The 18795-nt window shown below is 37.0% G+C and overlaps 1 protein-coding gene across 1 annotated transcript in view; it reads left to right on the top strand.

Annotated features, from left to right (window-relative positions):
- LOC149262549 (MAR-binding filament-like protein) overlaps positions 1 to 17280 on the top strand; it is a 102109-nt gene extending 84829 nt beyond the window's left edge. Inside the window, exons 5-6 of the mRNA XM_089424888.1 lie at positions 16495 to 16739; positions 17008 to 17280. Of these exons, the coding sequence (XP_089281014.1) occupies positions 16495 to 16739; positions 17008 to 17140 (378 nt within the window). The 3' untranslated portion in view covers positions 17141 to 17280. The remainder of the gene's footprint in view (positions 1 to 16494; positions 16740 to 17007) is intronic.
- Positions 17281 to 18795: the final 1515 nt, after the last annotated feature.

Below are 18795 nucleotides of genomic sequence, written 5' to 3'. Positions count from 1 at the left end.
GAGGATCCCAAACTAAAACATCCTCCAGTAGTGCTTCTCCCATCCATCTCACTGCCTCCCCAGTTGGAATTTTTATATCCAATCAAGTGAACATTCCTTTTATCATACTTCAGGCAGTAGTGGATTGTTCCTTGCAAATATCTCAATATATGCTTGGCTGCTATCCAATGATCATGCTTGGGCTCTACTTGGAATTGACTGAGAATATTCACTGCAAAACAAATGTCTGGTTGAGTATTTACCAAATACATTAGTGAGCCAACCAATTGTCTATACCTTGTCGGATCCATAGGGGTTGTCATAGGTTTGCAATCCATCATGTCAAACCTTTTTAGCATCTCGATCACATACTTTCCTTGACCTAGATAAATATCATTAGGTCCTTGCCAAACTTCCAACCCCAAATAATAGTTCATTAGTCCTAGATCCTTCATATCAAATTCTGCTGCCAGTTTCTTTTTGCACTCTTGAATACGACCTTCTACACCTGTCATGAGAATGTCATCCACATATAGAAGAATGATTACGAGCTCATCCTTCACAACCTTGATATAGAGATTCAAATCATCAAAATTCTTTGAGAAGCCCAATCTTTGTAGGTATGTATCCATCCTTGCATACCACGCTCTTGGTCCTTGCTTAAGGCCATAAAGTGTCTTCTTCAACCTACAGACATAAGTCTCTCTATCTTTTATTTCAAATCCCAAGGATTGTTCTATATAAACTTCTTCATCGATTGAACTGTTCAGGAATGCTTTTTTGACATCCATTTGATGGATGTTCCATCCATCGATGTTGCGAAAGAGACCAACGAACGTATAGTTGTATACCTTGCTGTAAGTGCAAATGTCTTTTCATAATCGATTCCTTCCTGTTGGGAGAAGCCCCTAGCCACAAATCTTGCCTTATATTTATCAATACTTCCATCTGTTGCATGTTTAATCTTGTAGAGCCACTTGGAAGTTACCACAAATTTGTATTCAGGCCTAGGTATGATTGTCGAAACTCCATTGTTCATTATTGATTGCTATTCTTCATTCATGGCATCTTTCCATTCTTGGTGTTTGACAACCTCTTCAAAGGTGGATGGTTATGCTTCTATCAACTTCGTCATATAGACTACATACCTTGAATATCTTTTGGGCTCCTTACATTCCATGAATATGCCTTTGGTTGCTCCATGTCCTTTTGCATCTAGAAGTGTAGACTTCAACCAATTAGGTCTTTTTCTGCGTTCAGGGATGATCACTTGTTGTACAGGCTCACTGGGACCTTCTTCTTCATGATTTGAATTCTCTTCCTCCCTAGAGCATTCTTCTTCAAATATTGGAAGTCCTTCATCATTTGAATATATTGGGAGGTCCTTTGATTTCTTGAATACAATACTTTCATCAAAGATCACATCTCGGCTCACTTCTATTCAGTGTCCTTCCTTTATGTAGATCCTATATGCCTTTGAGGTGTTACTGTAGCCAACAAATATACCCTTCATGCTTGTAGGATCCAAATTCTTTCTCTTATCTTTCAGAATGTGAATATAGACAAGATAACCAAATATTAGGAGATGGTCTACACTTGGTTTCTTCCTAGTGAATGCTTCCTCAGGAGTCATGTTGTCTAGTGATCTGTGAGGACTTCGATTTTGAACATACACAACAATTTTTGTTGCTTCACCCCACAAAAATTTAGGCAAGTCTTGATCATGTAACATGGCTCTTACACTTTCCTCAATTGATCAATTCTTTCGTTCAACAACTCCATTTTGTTTAGGATTATATGGGACTATCAACTCCCTCTTAATCCCAGCCTCCTTACAGAAAGCTATGAGTTCCTTTGATGTGTACTCTCCTCCATTGTCAGATCTTAGTACCTTTATCCTCCTTTCTATAAGGTTTTCTACTTCAACTTTGAATTCTTGAATTTGTTAAATACTTCATTCTTGGACTTCAACAAATAGATCCAAGTTTTCCTTGAGTGGTCATCAATGAATGTTACATAATATAGATGACCTCCAAGAGACTTTGTAGACATAGGACCACAAACATCAGAATGAATGAGATCCAAGACTTCTTTTGACCTTGAAGCACTACTTCCAAATGGTCTTTTAACATTTTTACCTAATGCACATCCCTTGCATACTCCTTCATGATCCTCCTTGAGTTCAGGGATGCCATTCACCATTGAATTTAGAGTTGGTAAGATTTTGTAGTGAAGGTGTCCAAACCTTCTATGCCAAATTTCACATGGAATTACTTCAATGTGAACCAAAGCTTGAGAGAGGGGTCAACAATCTGTAGAGTCTTCCTTCATGAATCCCAATGATCTTTGCATTTTCGATGTTAGATTTTTTATCCCAAACCACAACTTTTCCATCTATAAAAGTGACTCTATCTCCCTTATCTTCTAGACATGAAATAGAAAGTTCGTTCTTTTGCAAACTTGGTACCAACATAATGTTATTGAGATGGATGTTTCCTCCATTTTACAGCTCCAACGAGGTTGATCCAATTCCTATTACAGGATAACTCTTCTTATCATCAAGTTCAACAAAGTAGGAAGATTTTCCTCTTGATAAGGTCTTTAGTTGTTTGTGCTCACTTGTGATATGTCTTGATGCTCAATTTTCGATTACCCAAATATTCTCATCTCCAAATGGGCTTGTAAGAGCTGAGAATAATCCTTCATCCTTTGTAGAAGTCTTGGTCATACTATTCTTAATGGATAATAGGAGATTCCACAATGCCTTGATACCTTGCTTGAGATGACTTGCTACCATAGAACACTGCTTCAAAGATTTCTTCAAGGATGTAGTGATCTTCATCATGCCCTTAGCCAACCTTAGCTCTGATACCATGTTGAGAAATCTATAGGGCTACAACTGGGATGATTTCTCTTAAACTTGATAACTTCTTGTGATATATTTTTATTTTTCTTGATTATTAGCTTCTTCTCTTATTATTATGTTGTTTTTATCATCAAACAACTACCACAACAAGAAGATCAACAATACACAAGAACATAGAATGTAGGCTGCAAGCCACAGCCAAAACCTCTTGACTTGAGAGGAAAACCCACGACTCTATTCTCTTCGTATAGATTCTTCAAATGATGAATTCCAAGACCTCTAGACCAAGACCAATACCCTTCCAAGACCAAGTCATACCTTCTTGATGATGTACTTCGCTTGTCCAAGTCAAACCCAGTCAAATCTCTTCCAACTGCACAACTTCGACCCCCAACGACAAATTTTCAGCCACCACCACAGGTCTGAAATTTTTGGCCCCTGCAACAGTTGCTGCTTCCACACATGTGAGTAGTTTCAGGGCTTCCAAGGCCTCCTTCGACCTTCGCTTGGGTTTATCCTTCTTCTAGGGCTTATAGGTGACCTAATTGACCTTCCTTCGACCTTCTTCCTACAATTTTCTCCAGTTTGATCTTGCAGCATCGAAACCCTAGCCTTCCTTCTTTGCACCTATAAGAGAGAGAGAGAGAGAAACAACCCAAACTTTCGTAATTCTTCCTTCTTCACTAGCCTTCTTCTGCTTCTCCTTCACTTAGATGATGAGAAGATTGGTGAGTGTCCATAGGAGGTCGAGTTCCCTCTTATATATAGGCTTCCAAGGAGGACAACATGCCTTATTGAGGCCAATTTGGTCTTGGAGGGTATTTTGACCCTTATAAATACAAAAAAAATTCTGTTTACAAGTTAAAATGTGCCTGATGGGGCCTTCTTCATATGTCAATGACTCTTTTGACTTCTTAATAGTGGGACAAACCCTAGAAGCACTCAATGGGTGCTTGACCTCTAAATAAAAGACCTTGAGCATGAAACCCATGCTACAAAAATAACAATAATAAATTTTCTTTCTTTTTACAATATATAAGAACCAAAAGTACATTTCATACTTATGAAGACCGAGCCTAGTTAGACATTTCAACATATCCAACCATCCAATGCCTTTGGTGCTACAGAGATTGTGGCTTTGACGACTGCAAGGTCACTGTGTTAACCACAAAAGAGGGTCTATGTTCCTCAAGTTGGGTGAGAGAAAGGGGGTCCTAAAAGGTCTTACAACCAAGCTTGTGCTTGGAGCTAAATTAATTAGAGATGCGAATTAACAGTAAGGATGCCTAAATGAGATGCATGTGAACATTAGTGTTTCCCAAGAGAGTGTAATGAGAGAATTTTTCAAGTATCTAATGTCTTTCAATGGAAACAATGAATGGAAGTTAACTTAATGCCTTTAAAACATCAACTCATAAGCTTTGAAAAAGTAAATTGCATGAGAATATAAGCTTCACAAGTTGCTTATAAACAAGTAAGTGTTCACTTTGCAATTTGCTCCAAGTAAATGAAAGTGCTTCAAAACAATATATCAATGAGCAATGTGATTAAGATGACATTCAAGCACAATTTGACATATGAAAAAGGAAATAGTGAAGCATCTATTGACAAACATACGAGGCAAATGTTAAGGAAATTAGACCAATCAAAGTTGCCAAAGTGAAATGTTTGCTTGTGATATGTTGTAGCAAATAAAATGAGTCTATCAAAAAATTTGTAGATGTTGTAGCTTAAACAACCATGAAAGTTAATTGCCCAACACAAGAGATCTAGCAAGTTTGATTGCAAAAGTTAAGAAGTTGTGAATGCTATGTATTGAAATTATGAGTTAAATCATGTACACATTAAAGTAGATTAACAAGAGAAAATGCATGCAAGTAACTTAAAAACTAAGCTAAGAAAGTTAATCCACCCACAAAGAGAAGTCCTCTGTCTAAAGGAGGAAATGGGATACCATGGTAAAACTTCCCAAGCTCCCTCAAGAAAAATGAACTTTTATTAACTTGGTTACAAGAGATGAGAACCCTTCAAAGGCCCCAAATTAACTCAAGGAAGATCTTTACAATAGTTGCTTAAAGCTCAAACACTAGATCTTCTCCTTGATAAAGCTAAGTTGATTGCAATGAGGCACAAATGGAGAGCCTTCAAATCTGAAAATTAAAGGATTGCTTTACATATAAAAACCAGACCTCCAAGAAGATGAAAGTTTGCACAAAATGAGAGGGATTAGGCCTCTAAAAAGCTCATGGCTTGGTAAAAAAGAAGTCTGTCTTGAAGAGGGCTCACGACCTTCATAAAATTTGTCCCAAATATGCTCATGGCCTGCTCAAAAGTAGCCTCAAATCAACGTTAAGGGGCTGCACAAAAGGATTAGCAGTTTCAGGCATGCATTCCCTCAACTTTGCCAACAAAAGGTGAGCCCAAAGCCTCAAAACAAATCTGATTTTCTGCAAAACAATCTTCCATGTTAGTGAAAAAATGCACAAAAAAAAGAAATGATTATATACAGATAATGTACAAGAGCTAGATCAAGTTATGGGAGAAGAACTCCATATTTGTCTAGTTTAAAATAGTGTTCTAAGTAGCTCATAAAATCATTGAAAGCCCCAAATTTTGATTAAGAGAAATATGAGATTTGAATTTTATATGATTCTAGAAGAGTAGAAGAAAGGGAAACTACCCACATTACTTTTCGTTTGATGATGTCTTTGGAGCCAAAATTGATGGGACCTTCGGTTCTTGAATTTGAGAGTGAGTTGATCTATTTGAGATTTCTCCCACGCCCAATTGATCCTTTACAAAATTTCAAAAGAGTTTTTTACACACTTGGAAACGAATATTAGCGTTCATGAGAGAATTAGAGAAAATACAATGGGTGAGAGAACTCGATTTCTCCTAAAACCGCCCAATACTATTCACTCCTAGTGTTTTTTTCTAAAACAAAAATACATACAAGATAACTTGCATATATTAATCCACAGTGAATGGCAAAATCATGCTAATATAATCCAAATTGCATAAAAATTGAAGCACATAAACTAGAAAGGTATCACCTCAAGAAAGAAGGAGAACACCATCAGTCATGCCCCAAAATCTTTTGTATTATTATCAAAGCAAGTATACAATCCAATAGTATCTTCAAGCCTAATAGTTCATATCAAGAATCATAATGAGAACCAATGGATCATTTAAATAAGAAAAATGGAGAAGATCTCAATGTGAGAACCAATGACAAGTGGAGGAGTTGATAATCCCAATGAGGGAAATAGAATCACAAGTGGCTTGAAGGACGGCTATAGGTGGCATGAACTGTTGGTAAGTATCTTCACTTAACTGTGCATTCTTCCCTGTTCTAGCCAACGTACAAGCTTCTCTGGCTAAGTGTAGATCCATTTCCCATGTGAACTTTTTGATGGCTGCCAAGTGTGGATTTGGGTGGGTGAAAGGGGAGAAAAACTCCAACGAATCCTCAACAAGAATAACCATGAACTGCCACCTCTCAAACTTATCCAATCAACCATGTGTATTGGCTGTGCATAGGTGCTGATAAGGGACTGCGTATAAGCATGGAGCCAACAACTGCGTACATGTGTAGATTTTGTTGGAGTAAGTGGAGACCACGCTCCAAGATTTTCTCAACAAATAAAACATGCATTGATTATTTGCATTGACCATTAATGCTGCCTACACGGATCTTTGCTGCTTGCGTGGATCTCTAATTCATCATGTGCGTTTTTATCCCCTTGCTGAGTTATGCGTACACAATGGGTAATGAAGTGAAGTGGGTCCTCTCCCGCTCATTTCTTTTCACCTTAGACTTTATAATATTTGATTTATATTAAATCATAGTTTGAACTTTAACAATTCAATGTGCCTCATAATCTGAACATGGGCCCTCTTTGACTTGATTCACTTTGACTAGAGTTGTGCTTATGTGGTGGGCCTCACATGGTTGCCACATCACCATTTGCTTCTCCACTTAATTTCCATGTCAAAATTTGACTTATTTTGACTTTGGAAAAATTTATAAAATTTTCCAATTATTCATTTTTTTTTTTTTATTTTTTTCATTTTTTGCTACTAACATTTGAAAAATTGGCTTTTGAGGGACTATAAGTTGTTTTTTGACCCTCAAAGTGGGTCCTAGGACAATGTTGGGTCTTTGAGGATGGATTTCGAGTGGTCACACACCCCAAACATTTCCTAAGACCAGTTATTTATATTATTACATAAAAAATAATAAAAAATCCCGTTTTGTGGGAAATTTTTAACTATTAAAAAATCCTACTCAGACCTAGTCAAATTCCGTGAATTTTTTTGAGTGATCTAGTATGGTAATATACAATGATTCTAGACACTAGGAATCACCCAAGGCCTTGCCATCAAGCCACACTCTGACCTTGGGGTTATTACTTGGAGGGAAAAACTCGATTAATTTTTAAGTGCTAGAAAATATCAATAATTAACCAAGTTAAAAAAAATCTACTAGATTAAACTCACTTGATGACAATGTCCCAAGTTACCTAGGCCTGTTACATGACTCAATTCATCACACTAGCATCACTTTACAACATCACTGTAGGGCTTGCGGAATCTGAGTACAATATAGAAGGAGATGAGAAGAAGAAGATAGAGTTAAAAAACTTTGATGATGTATGAACTCTGATGATACGTGAAGTCTTTGACATATCGTCAGGTATGGTGTCTTCAAAAAATTTTAAGTGCAACTTCAGTCGTCAACACTTCCAATAAGGACCGAGTCATCACTCACAATTCAACAATTAATGTTTCACCATTAATGTCTAATACATCGATATTGTGATTTGATTCTTAGTGTTTGAAACTAAGATTGGAAAAAATGATTAATCTTCTCCTACCATGCCCTAAGGACCTATTCAAACTATACAATGATTTCTTTAGTTGATAGACAATATTGCCATCCTTTTCAAGTTTAGGGGTTGTACTTGTTCCATGTAAATCCCTTTAGTGAAATTACCATGTTGGAAATCACTTTTGACATCCATTTGATCTACCTCCTATCCAAAACTAACAATAGGTGAAAGTAATAGTCAAACATAATTCATGTTTGCAATAGGGCTAAAGTAATAGTCAAACATAATTCATGTTTGCAATAGGGCTAAAGGTTTTAGTGTAGTTGATGCCTTATTGTAGAGAAAAACCCTTTATTACCAAAAGAGTCTAATGTCTTTCAACGACATTTTCAGATGTAAATTTGGCCTTGTAGACACATCAATACTTTATTTCATTTTTTCCTTGCAGTTTAAAAGCTAGATCCCTTGTTTCATTCTTCATCAAAATATAGTACTCATTAGTGATATCATTTTCGCATTTAGGTCAACCATATTGTTAATTTTCCTAACCCTAGTAACTGGACCAATTATTACCTAGTAGAGTCCTTGCAGTAATATTTAATTATTATGTAGATTTGCTAAATAAAAGACACCACTGGGATTTTAACATAAATAACAAAAGCAAATTAATCATACCAATCTCATACACATGCACACAATATTTTTTGCTCGTCAAATTAGTTTTTCATTCAAATAACTTCAAAACTTAAAAGGGCTCTCTTACTAGGATAATGACTCACTAAGGAAAATACTAATACAACAAAAAACCTAGTGTTATCCTAGTTGATCAAACTCCTTTGCGGATTTGTCCTTTGACCTTGTTGGCTAATTTGGATCTGTTTCCTTTGTTTCCCCTTGCATTCTTCCTTAAACCTTTTACAATTGAATGGAAGTCCTTCTCCACTCTAGACCTCACTCTCATTTTGTCTTGTGCCTGAGATGTGTTTTCTCCCTTAGCCTAGCCTTCCTTTTATAAGCTTAGTTATTGACTGAATCCACAACCCTAATCTCCAAAGTGATTGACAGTGGAGATTAGATCTTAACATCACTTGATATCAATGGTTGAAATTCATCTAATTCACTAATGCAAATAACCTTTGCATTTCATTAGATCAACTCTTTTTTCTTATAAAAGTCAATTACTTTAATAGCTAAAGTAATTGCTAAGGTTTAGGGTCAATTAGCCGACTCCCACATTCCTAAATACTTAGGCCTGCGTGGAAGTACCCTCCTGAGCTACTCTCATCAACAGATGCATTTGCATAACTATCTAGATAACATGCATCTAGCACACTTGGCACATGTGCCAATAGAGGAGCCCTACCAAATTGTTTTTGACTTCTTCTCTTTATTGAATCATGGATATCTCTTGCTTTAGCTCTATTAGCTTCAATTCTCTTGGTTGCCCATTTAGGAAGACAAATCGCCCTTGTTGATGGAGTTTTTGTACCAAGATCACCATTATTAGATTGAACAAGGGTTTCAAAATTGGTGGTCGACTTTGTTGGAAGGACGGATACAAGCTAATCTAGATGAAGAAGTCGTTTGTCCTATTGACAACCTTGTATACTAGTCATTTTATCCAGAATTCTGAACAATTCCAAAGAATCATTTCTCAGCAAGCTAGAAAAGGAGTTCAACAGAGTGACGCATGAGGTCCTCTCATTAGAGAGGACATCTGTCCTACAGATAATTTGTTGTTTGACAGGGTGAAACTGTTTGTATGGCTTCGATTCTTTAGAGTAGCGCATCATTATACAAGCATGAATTTTTGCATCCAACATTTTCCTTTTGTCATCTTGAATGTGAGCCAATGCTATGCATCCAAAGATTCTAAGTTGTCTGACTGAGGGTTTTCTAACACCCTGTTTCTTAACACGAGTCACATCCCATACAACTTTAGTTGCAGTTGGATTTAGTATTTAACAAACAATTCAAGTAGTAGATAGCTTCCACCCAAAGCCTAGTCGACAAACCTTTGGCCTAAATCAAACAACAAGCCATTTCTACTAAAGTTTGTTTCTTCTTTTTTGTGATGCCATTCTATTGAGGTGTGTAAGAAAAAAACTCTACCAAGATATATGATTCTATTGACAAGTAGCTTTTAAAGCCCTGGCCCACATATTCTCCTCTATTGTTTGATCTTATACATTTCACAAGTCGACCACATTTTTTCTCAACTAATGTCCTAACTTCCTTGAATTTTTAAAGAAATGATTCTTATTCCTCAAGAAATATGAAATATAGCCAAGTATACCTAGAAAGGTCATCAGTGAATGTCAAAGCATCCCTTGCATTGGTTAGTGATGAGTTTTCAGGGAGCATAGGTTACTATGGACACGTTTTGACTGACTCTTTGCTCTCCAAACCTTGTTTCAAAAGTCATCAGTGAATGTCAAAGCATCCCTTGCATTGGTTAGTGATGATTTTTCAGGGAGCATAGGTTACTATGGACACGTTTTGACTGACTCTTTGCTCTCCAAAAACCTTGTTTCAAAAGTAGTGTGGTGATGCTTGCCAAGCATACAGCCTTCACATAACCTTAGGTAGTCTAATAACCATGTTAATTTTACCATCAATTTCAAGCTTTGGAAATTCAGATGTCCAAGACATTTCCGCTCAAGTCATTTAGTCTACATTATGAATGTAGTTGGTCCTTGATCTTTCTTGGAAAAGTTGTAGAACTTATACAATCTATCCTTAGGGTCAGGAAGGTCCTCGATGGCAAGGAGAAAGTTATTGTGCGTATCTTTCACAATAGACTAATTTGGAAAAAATTCAATCTTTTTGCTAGTTTGGGTTAGTTGGGGTATATACAACAAATTAGCACTCAAACTAGGCACATGATACACAACAATGGGCACACCATTTTGACATTCAATCTTGCCATAACCAACACCAATAAATGCATAATCATCTACTACAAAGGTTTTTATTTTTTATTTTCTATAGCTTGACTTAAAAAATAAGAGAGAGAAGCATCTTTAGCCATATGATGGATGTAACCAGAGTGAACTGAGAAGTGTGAGCATGCAAGCCCTCAGAAGCACTAAGTAAATAGTAAAAGCATTAAGTTTAGTGCTACAAGTTGGTCAATCTTCTAATCAACATGTCTCCTTCAAGCTTCTTCCCTTTTTTCTCTGGGTCAGCCTTTTGCCAGTAAGCCTTCTCCATATGTCCCAATTTCTTGCAATCACAACGAGTTTTCTTCTTCCTACCTTTCTTAACATCTTTATTGGTGCAATCATGTTCTTTCCCCTTTCTAGATTGTTGACCTCTTTCTCTATAATTCAATCAACCTTTTCCCTTTAGCAAATGGGTTGCTGACATACCACAAAAAGATTCACAGGAATAATCCTTACCATTGTCTTTTCTGGAAGTTCAAGTGGCATAGAATATCAAACTAAACACACATATGGTGTCTTAAAATTCTTTAGGATTAGTCCTATGAACTAGCCATCTTTCTTTGGAATTTCTTTCTACAATCATTCAATTTCAACTAAGCTCCTTTATGTGAGTCAAGTAATGTTCAATTCTTTCAGAGAGAGGATCCAGAGTGATCAGCTCTTTTCTGAATCTGCATAACTTGACTTTCATTTGTTTTATCAAAGAGTCTTTTAGCTTCTTCTAGGCAACATCAAGAGAGTCGATCCCACTTATATGAAACGAATCTACCTAGAGATATAGGTTGTTATGACTCCTCAACCTTGTCCTTCTTCCCATTGATTACAATTTTTGTTGGCCATCCTTCGCGTTTGGAATTGTAGCCTTTGTGAACTGCTAGAGCACTTTACTCTTTAATAGTGTTTCCATATCTTATTCCCATATTCCATAATTGTGGCTATTCATGACCATAGGCTTTTGCTTGGAGCACATGATGTTGATCTATAGATCTAATCCTAGATTCAGTCTGCAAGTCAAAACTCTAAGTCAATCTATTAGGCAAATTTGACTTGTCAGGAGCTAAGTCACCATGTTCAGCGAACTTTATTGATCAAGTTCAAAGTGTGGCCGAACTTCATACCATGCCAAATTTGTTCAATTAAGTTTGACGAACTTCAATCTGAACCTCATGCCTAACCCGAATTCGAACTTGAACATGAACAATCTCGTCACATTTGCCTGAAATTCTCTTCACATTCGCCGAAAAATTCATCTCTGGACTCTGGCGCGGGAGATTCTAGAAGTTTTGTATTAAAAACTTAAAAATCCGAGTAAAGATGAAAACTGTGGAATATCCGAGTTCAGATTCTAAAAAACCTAACCACAGAAATCTACAATTCATAATCCCTAATCTACCTGCCTGCTCTAGCGCTGAAAACCTCATGCAGTGGCACTGCTGCAGCTCACAGTCACAGGCTATTCCACTACATCACAGTGAACAGTGAGCAGCCGCGAGTCGGCCCTTGACGATGCAAGCATAGCTGCGCAAGTTGTGCGCCTCGACCGTCATCCATTGGTTTGGTGGTTCCAGCCTACAGGTTCTGATTCTTGGTAAATAAGCTTTCCAACTGTCTCTGCAATTGACAAATGTAAAATGTATACCAAGTTTGAGAGCCAAGATCTAGTTCTACTATTAAGATACAAGTTGGAAAGAGTTCCCAACAGCATTCAAGGAGTGTTCAACGTGGGATATTGAATATTGAATTTCATTGACAGTCAATATAAGAGTCAACCGCAATATTGAATTTTATATCTATATATCTATACATATATATATATATTTATTTAAACTTTAAAATTTAAAATTTCTAGTATGTCAAACTTAATGTCGAACTTTATCCCCAATATTGTAACTGTTGAGCTTTTGTCGAATTTCAAAGTCTGTAACATGACCACGAACATAGTGACTTAGGTCAGGAGCATGTACAATCGACAGCATCCAAAGGATTCGTAGTCAGTAGATTTGATCTCAAACCAATAGCTTTGATATCATGTTGGAGAACCAAGAAATTAGGTCGATCAGAGAGGGAGGTATTGGAAGAAGAGGTGCTATCTAAAGACATCATTACAATTCTTAAGCACAACCGAGCATAGATGTTAGGAGTATAAGAAACCAAAAAAATTTCATACACAACACATATCACACATGTTCTTGTTATTCATAGTGCAACCCATAACATCATCTTATATAGTTTTGGTCTACCGTCTAATTGCCTGATCAGTCGAATGCCCAGTTGATCACATAGTTGATTGCTCAGTCATCTCTCCTCAATTGTCGACTATTGACTAATTGTCTCTAGACAATCCAGAGGTGTGATGAACTTGCTTAGCCTGTTGTTTCAATTGTGAGGGCCACATAGGTCCTCCAGTTGGTTAAATTTCCCACTGTCTGTTCAGCCATCTCTGAACTAGAGTGCCTGAAGAGTCCATGTAGGGGAACCGTGGATGAGAGTCCATTGTGGCTGGTCTCAAGTTGGCAGTTTATGGATGGGGACCTCTTCCTAAGGACAAAACCCCATGTTGCAGCAGGTTTGGTTCCAACAACTTCTTAATCTATTTGTTTTCTTTTGCTAGTTTGCCTATTTGCTCTTGTTTATTGCTTTTTGCATTGGGCATCGTGGATTGTAATGTTTCTTTACTTTTGATGCTCCACGTGGTGATTTCTGATAGGCTAGGTGGTTTTTCCTTGCAGACTTAGCTGGTAGAGTCTGTTTTCTCTGTTCTTTGTTTGAATAAAAGGTATTTTCATTTTAAATATTAGAAAATTAGAAATATGAAGCATTTGATCATTTTTGGACCCTTAGTTTAAAGGAGTGTTCTTGACACTTCCATAGTGCATGGATTATGGATTGTAATTTTTAGTCCCATTGACCTTTTCCTTTGTCATTTGTGGATGTTCATAAAATTATCTTATCTCATCTGCAAACTTGCCTCTGCTAGAATTTTCCTTTTCTAGGCGTCCATGCTATTTTTTCTGGTGGTAGACATCTTTTCGTCCATAGACTTTGTATGTTCACTGACGTGCAAATTCTGTCTGTTTTTGGAATTCACTCTATGAAGTTTCTTCTGCAAATGCAATGGTCTTCAGAACTATGAATTTTCTGATGCAAATGATGTGCACATGCCAAGATTGTACTCTAATATAGCACTCTAATATGGCTGGTATCGATTATCACTCTTTTCGCTGCACTGTTCAAACTACAGAACACTGATGCTATCTGGTTTATCTCTTGCAGATTCATCTCTCTCCATTGTCATTGTTTGATGGGCTAAGCTTTTTTTGATGCCCTTGCTAATGGTTTTCTTAACTTCTTTTAGCTCTTCTAGATTTTGAACTTTACTGATTTGAAATATTTGTTTTACAGGATTGTTTTTAAAAACAGATCGACTTGCCTTCTTTTCCGATTGTGACATGACCTTTCTCAACCATTTTACTTTTGCCTCGTCTCCTCTTGAATACTCCTCGCGAGTCACATGTATCTTTTCTTTTCTGAGTCTTCACACAATCATAGGGTCCCATCATCATTCGATGGGATAAATTTCCTTTGACAAATAGCTTCGTTTAACTAATTTTAGTTCTTCAACGTCAGAACTTGACTAGTTTGACATATTTCTGTTTTTATATAGATTGCCTATAAAAATAAATAAACTTGCCTTTCTTTCCTGGTTGTGACACGCCCCTTTTCAATCATTTTAACTGTCTTCTCTATTCCTAAATACTCAGACCATATATGTATCTTCTTCCCCAATCTTTGCACGATCACAGGCTCGAGGACCAGTATCACACTGATACTATTTAGAAACTTAGGGCTCAGATTTTATTATTAATGCTGCAACCAAACACACACTTCTAGATCATGTCTGATTGCAATTTATAGCACTTCTAAGTGGTTAGGGTGGTTTAACGGATAATCATCTAATTCCTAACCCCATCAACTAAATGTTACATTGGTCACATGTCACTAGCATATAAAGTGATAACATTAATATTAACCTAAATATTATTGGGGTGTAAATGCTCCAACATATGCTTGCCATAAAAGCTTCTGGAAACATGTAGCGGTGGTGTCTGAAATGCTACTCAGCATTTTGGAAGCGAAAGAGGGTGTATGGGGGATATGACGCTGAAACTTGTCAGGGTTGTATCAGATTTTTGAAATGGCATTTCAGATTTGCAGGGACATTTCCAGCACATTTCATCTATATTTCAGGTTTTATGAAATAGTTCCAGCCAAAAATATGAGAAAGAACTTAGGAAAAGCCCAAAAAAATACCTAAAAGAAGGCATTTTGGTAATCATACTAAAAAGACATTATTTAAAAAATAACTGATTACGAAGCAATCACTGGTAATTCTGTCCCCGGAGGCAGCTCAATTGGTGATGGCCATGTTATGAAGTATTATGTAAAGTATTTGATTCAAGGTTCAAGCCCCCGATTTAACCCATGGGCCATGTGTTGGGGCAGATGTGGTTTTACCTAGAGGTTATAGTGGCAGTGGTAAGAATCAACCGTGTCATGTGAATACGAGCCCAGCCCAGTTGCCGATTCCTCTAGTCACAAAAATTACTAATTAAAAAAAATTCACTGGTAATTCTGAATTTTTAATTTGTGCGTGGATAAAATTTTAGGCATTGGTGTCCACATAGGAAATATAATTCATACTATTCTCTAGCCCAAATACAAGTGTGAGAGTGCTGGTACCTTGCCAGCACCATACAAATGTCCACAAACAACAGATTGCTGACTTGTACGTACTCTGCCTGAATTGAACATGTGACCTCTGAGGAGAAAATCCATGTTTTTTTACTGTTCTGAATATTTGCCATATCCACAGCCCCCTCCCCCACTCACCCTGGGGTCTCTGTATTTGTTTCCATTTGTGTTTCAGTGCAACCTAGCCATAAAATAATCTGCAAAACCATTTGAAGTTAGAAACCTTGGGCCTGTTTACGAGAAGAAAGAAAGCCTTTGGATAAGCAGACAGGTAACAGGTTTATCTGTGGCAGGAAAGATCTCTTTCTATGAATTACTAGCCGTAGGATATAATGCTGGGTCTTTGTATTAGTTCCCATTTATGTTCCAGTGCAACCTAGCCGTCGAATAATCTGCGACACCATTTGAAGTTAGAAACCTTGGGCATGCTTACTAGAAGAAAGCAAGCCTTTGGATAAGCAGACATGTTTATCCTCGGTAGGAAAGATCTCTTGCTGTGAATTACTAGCCATAGGATATAATTGGATGAACTAATAACTTTTTAATTTAATTTATGATGGCTTCATGTAATTAGAAGGACTAGCCTGAACAGATATAGAGTAATAGAGATCTGCAACTGTTGCTTATTCGTCTGGTAATGTAATCAGCTCTAAATTTATTGTTAAGGTTTTCCATTACTTTCCATGCTTTGAGAATTCCAGAATATCTTCTTTTCTGCTATCACTGCCATCAGCATTTGCTCCCGAGTGCATGCCACTAGGGAATAGTCTATATTTTATAACATATATACTAGCATGCCATTTCAATCACCATGGCTGGTTTTTCCCTCAACTTGGCTGCGTCCTGTTGGATTTTTCTTTGACAGGCTTCAAATATTTTTTGGATGATAGTATTAATTAGTCTTTTAAGGGTATTGCTAGAACACTGCCTGGAAGTTCTGGACATGTTAGAAGTCTTCTATATAGGGTTTTGGTAAATCTCTTTGCATATTTCTTGATACATGTTAACGTGGAAGCTTCTGCATGTACTATTTTCAAGCTCTTAGTGGCATACTTTTGCATTATGATTTGAACTTTTGGATTAGTCATACATCCTCGACTTGTTTGCTTCATGACCTCAGGTGGCCGAACTCTCAGAGCCTACCTCTTCTGAAGTTCAAGAGGTAATTCAATGTGTTATACATGGACTTCTTGCAACACTATCTCCTAAAATGCATTCAAAGGCACCGCCTCAATTTGAAAATGGAACTGCTGGTGTTAGAAGATCCTGGGATGAGGACAATGCTGAAATAATTGAAAATGCTTCTCTCCAGTTTCAACCATTGGTATCTGTAACTCGTGATTATCTTGCACGACTCCTATTTTGGTATGTACCTACTATCTATTCTATCTTGACTTTTTAATCTGTCAGAACAAAACTTCTGCACAAAATGGGTTGTTGATTAGTCATTCAGCTGCCCCGTGCATATCTCAGTAGGAGAATGATAGTGGTGCTTCATAAGTGAAACGATTAGCAGGCATGTTGTAGTATAACCTAAATCCATGATGTGGTGATTATATGAGTGGATCGAAATCTCGTCTTACCATGTTTGGGTTCTTGCTTAGCTGTTAACAAATGTCTTATGTGCTTCCAGGTGCATGCTCTTGGGGCACTATATGAGAGGCTTGGAATATCGGCTTGAACTTACTCGGATGCTAAGCTTGTCAGGAGACATAGTGTTTGGTGTTCCTGATCAAAAACCACCACAAACAACTGATACATTATGAGTACATCCCTAGATTTAGGAATCAGGATTTTTTACAACACTATCCAGAAAATAAATATGTAAGGCAGGAAAAAATATTTATTGTGGTCTTTCAAGTCTTTGATGTGTTCATTCTGTAGTATATGTTTCATTTTGGGTTTAGATCGACTCTTCTTTTCCATTGTTGTTGCAGTAATTTTTTATTTGATTGTGTAAATATGAACTGGACATCTCTTCACCGCATTTTTGTCATCTTGAGTTTCTAAATATCTAGTGAAAATTTCATATTGGCAGCTCTCATTTAGGTAGCCATTCCAGTCCACCGCCAAGGCTACCATGCAAATAGTATTGATGCCATAGATTTTCCAGAATAACCTCCATTACATTTCAACCATATTTTTGGGTTAACATTCTGAGGGTTTTGACTAAAGTTTTCTCGTGTACAGTAGGATTGTGCATAGTGCATCTCTCCCGCGAAATTGTATAGGATTACTTTCACATTATTGTTGGGCGTCGTTAACTACTTCTGTACAAGTCTCATGTATGTTTTCCTTCATAATGCAATCGCAGAAATAAACATTTACATAAACCTTAGTTCAAAAGAGCTGACGGTGTGCTCTATTCCATGTCCTTGGATGGCAAGGATGCAATTTAAACATTGAATACAACTCGCTTGACTTGCAAAGTATAATTTGAATTAGCTGAGGTGGGAGGAAATATTTTGTTCCTCTATTCATGGAAATTTTATCTTTTCGTTAAACAGGGCTTAAACAGTGATTGTATCAGTGCAATCAAAGTGACGTAAGGTAATCTACATCTCTTTCTAATATGTAAGCCAAGAAATGAGGGGCACTGAAATTCCTATATCATATATGTAAGCTTGCGTTATCATCTCGTCAATTTTAGGTCATTTATCACTATTTCCATATTTCGTCTTTGTATTGCAAAACTGTTCAGATAATTTTTTAGTTAAAAAAAATTTAATAAATGAAATACAAGAAAGATAGCAGGCTGAAAGGGTTTAAACAAATTTGTTATAAATATGCTTGCAGATTTAGAGAACTTCAAAATACATTTTGTTATATATTTGGCTGGCAGGTGTAAGTCTTAAAACCAAGGCTGGAAAACTTCCAGTTTCATGCAGGACCCTTCCAAGGATGGCTGATTTTTTTGTTATATGGGAATATATTGCTGGTGACAGAAGGCATGCTCTGCATTTTAGTCTACTACTGATATTTGTAGATGCACATCCATATCTAAAGGACGGCTCATTCCATAGACAGCATACATTCTTATTATGTATTATAGTCTACACAAAAGAAATTGCTAATTTTCTCTTCGTTTGAAGCTTATATGATAGTTCACAACTTTTCCAAGACGTGAATGGTGTATAAAGCAGCTGCCATACTAGAGTTTAACAACTTTTCCAAGACGTGAATGGTGTATAAAGCAGCTGCCATACTAGAGTTTAACAACTTTCGTACTCGTGTTGTGCAATGTTTTGTGCTGTGTTACCGATCCGTTGGTCGTGGGAGATGGATCTGCTGATCCCCGGCTTGGATCTATGTCTACGATCTGTTTCATATCCAGACCCCGTGCAGACAGAAACATATTCCTCAAACGGAAACGTCTCCCGATCACCATTCTTGGATCTTGCGATTCTGGTTTCGGAAGTAA

Source organism: Pinus tabuliformis, chromosome 6 (genome assembly GCF_031772625.1).
Source record: "Pinus tabuliformis cultivar Carrire ecotype Pingquan chromosome 6, CPIR1, whole genome shotgun sequence".
NCBI classification, from domain to species: domain Eukaryota; kingdom Viridiplantae; phylum Streptophyta; class Pinopsida; order Pinales; family Pinaceae; genus Pinus; species Pinus tabuliformis.
This window is presented reverse-complemented; position numbering and strand designations above follow the sequence as displayed.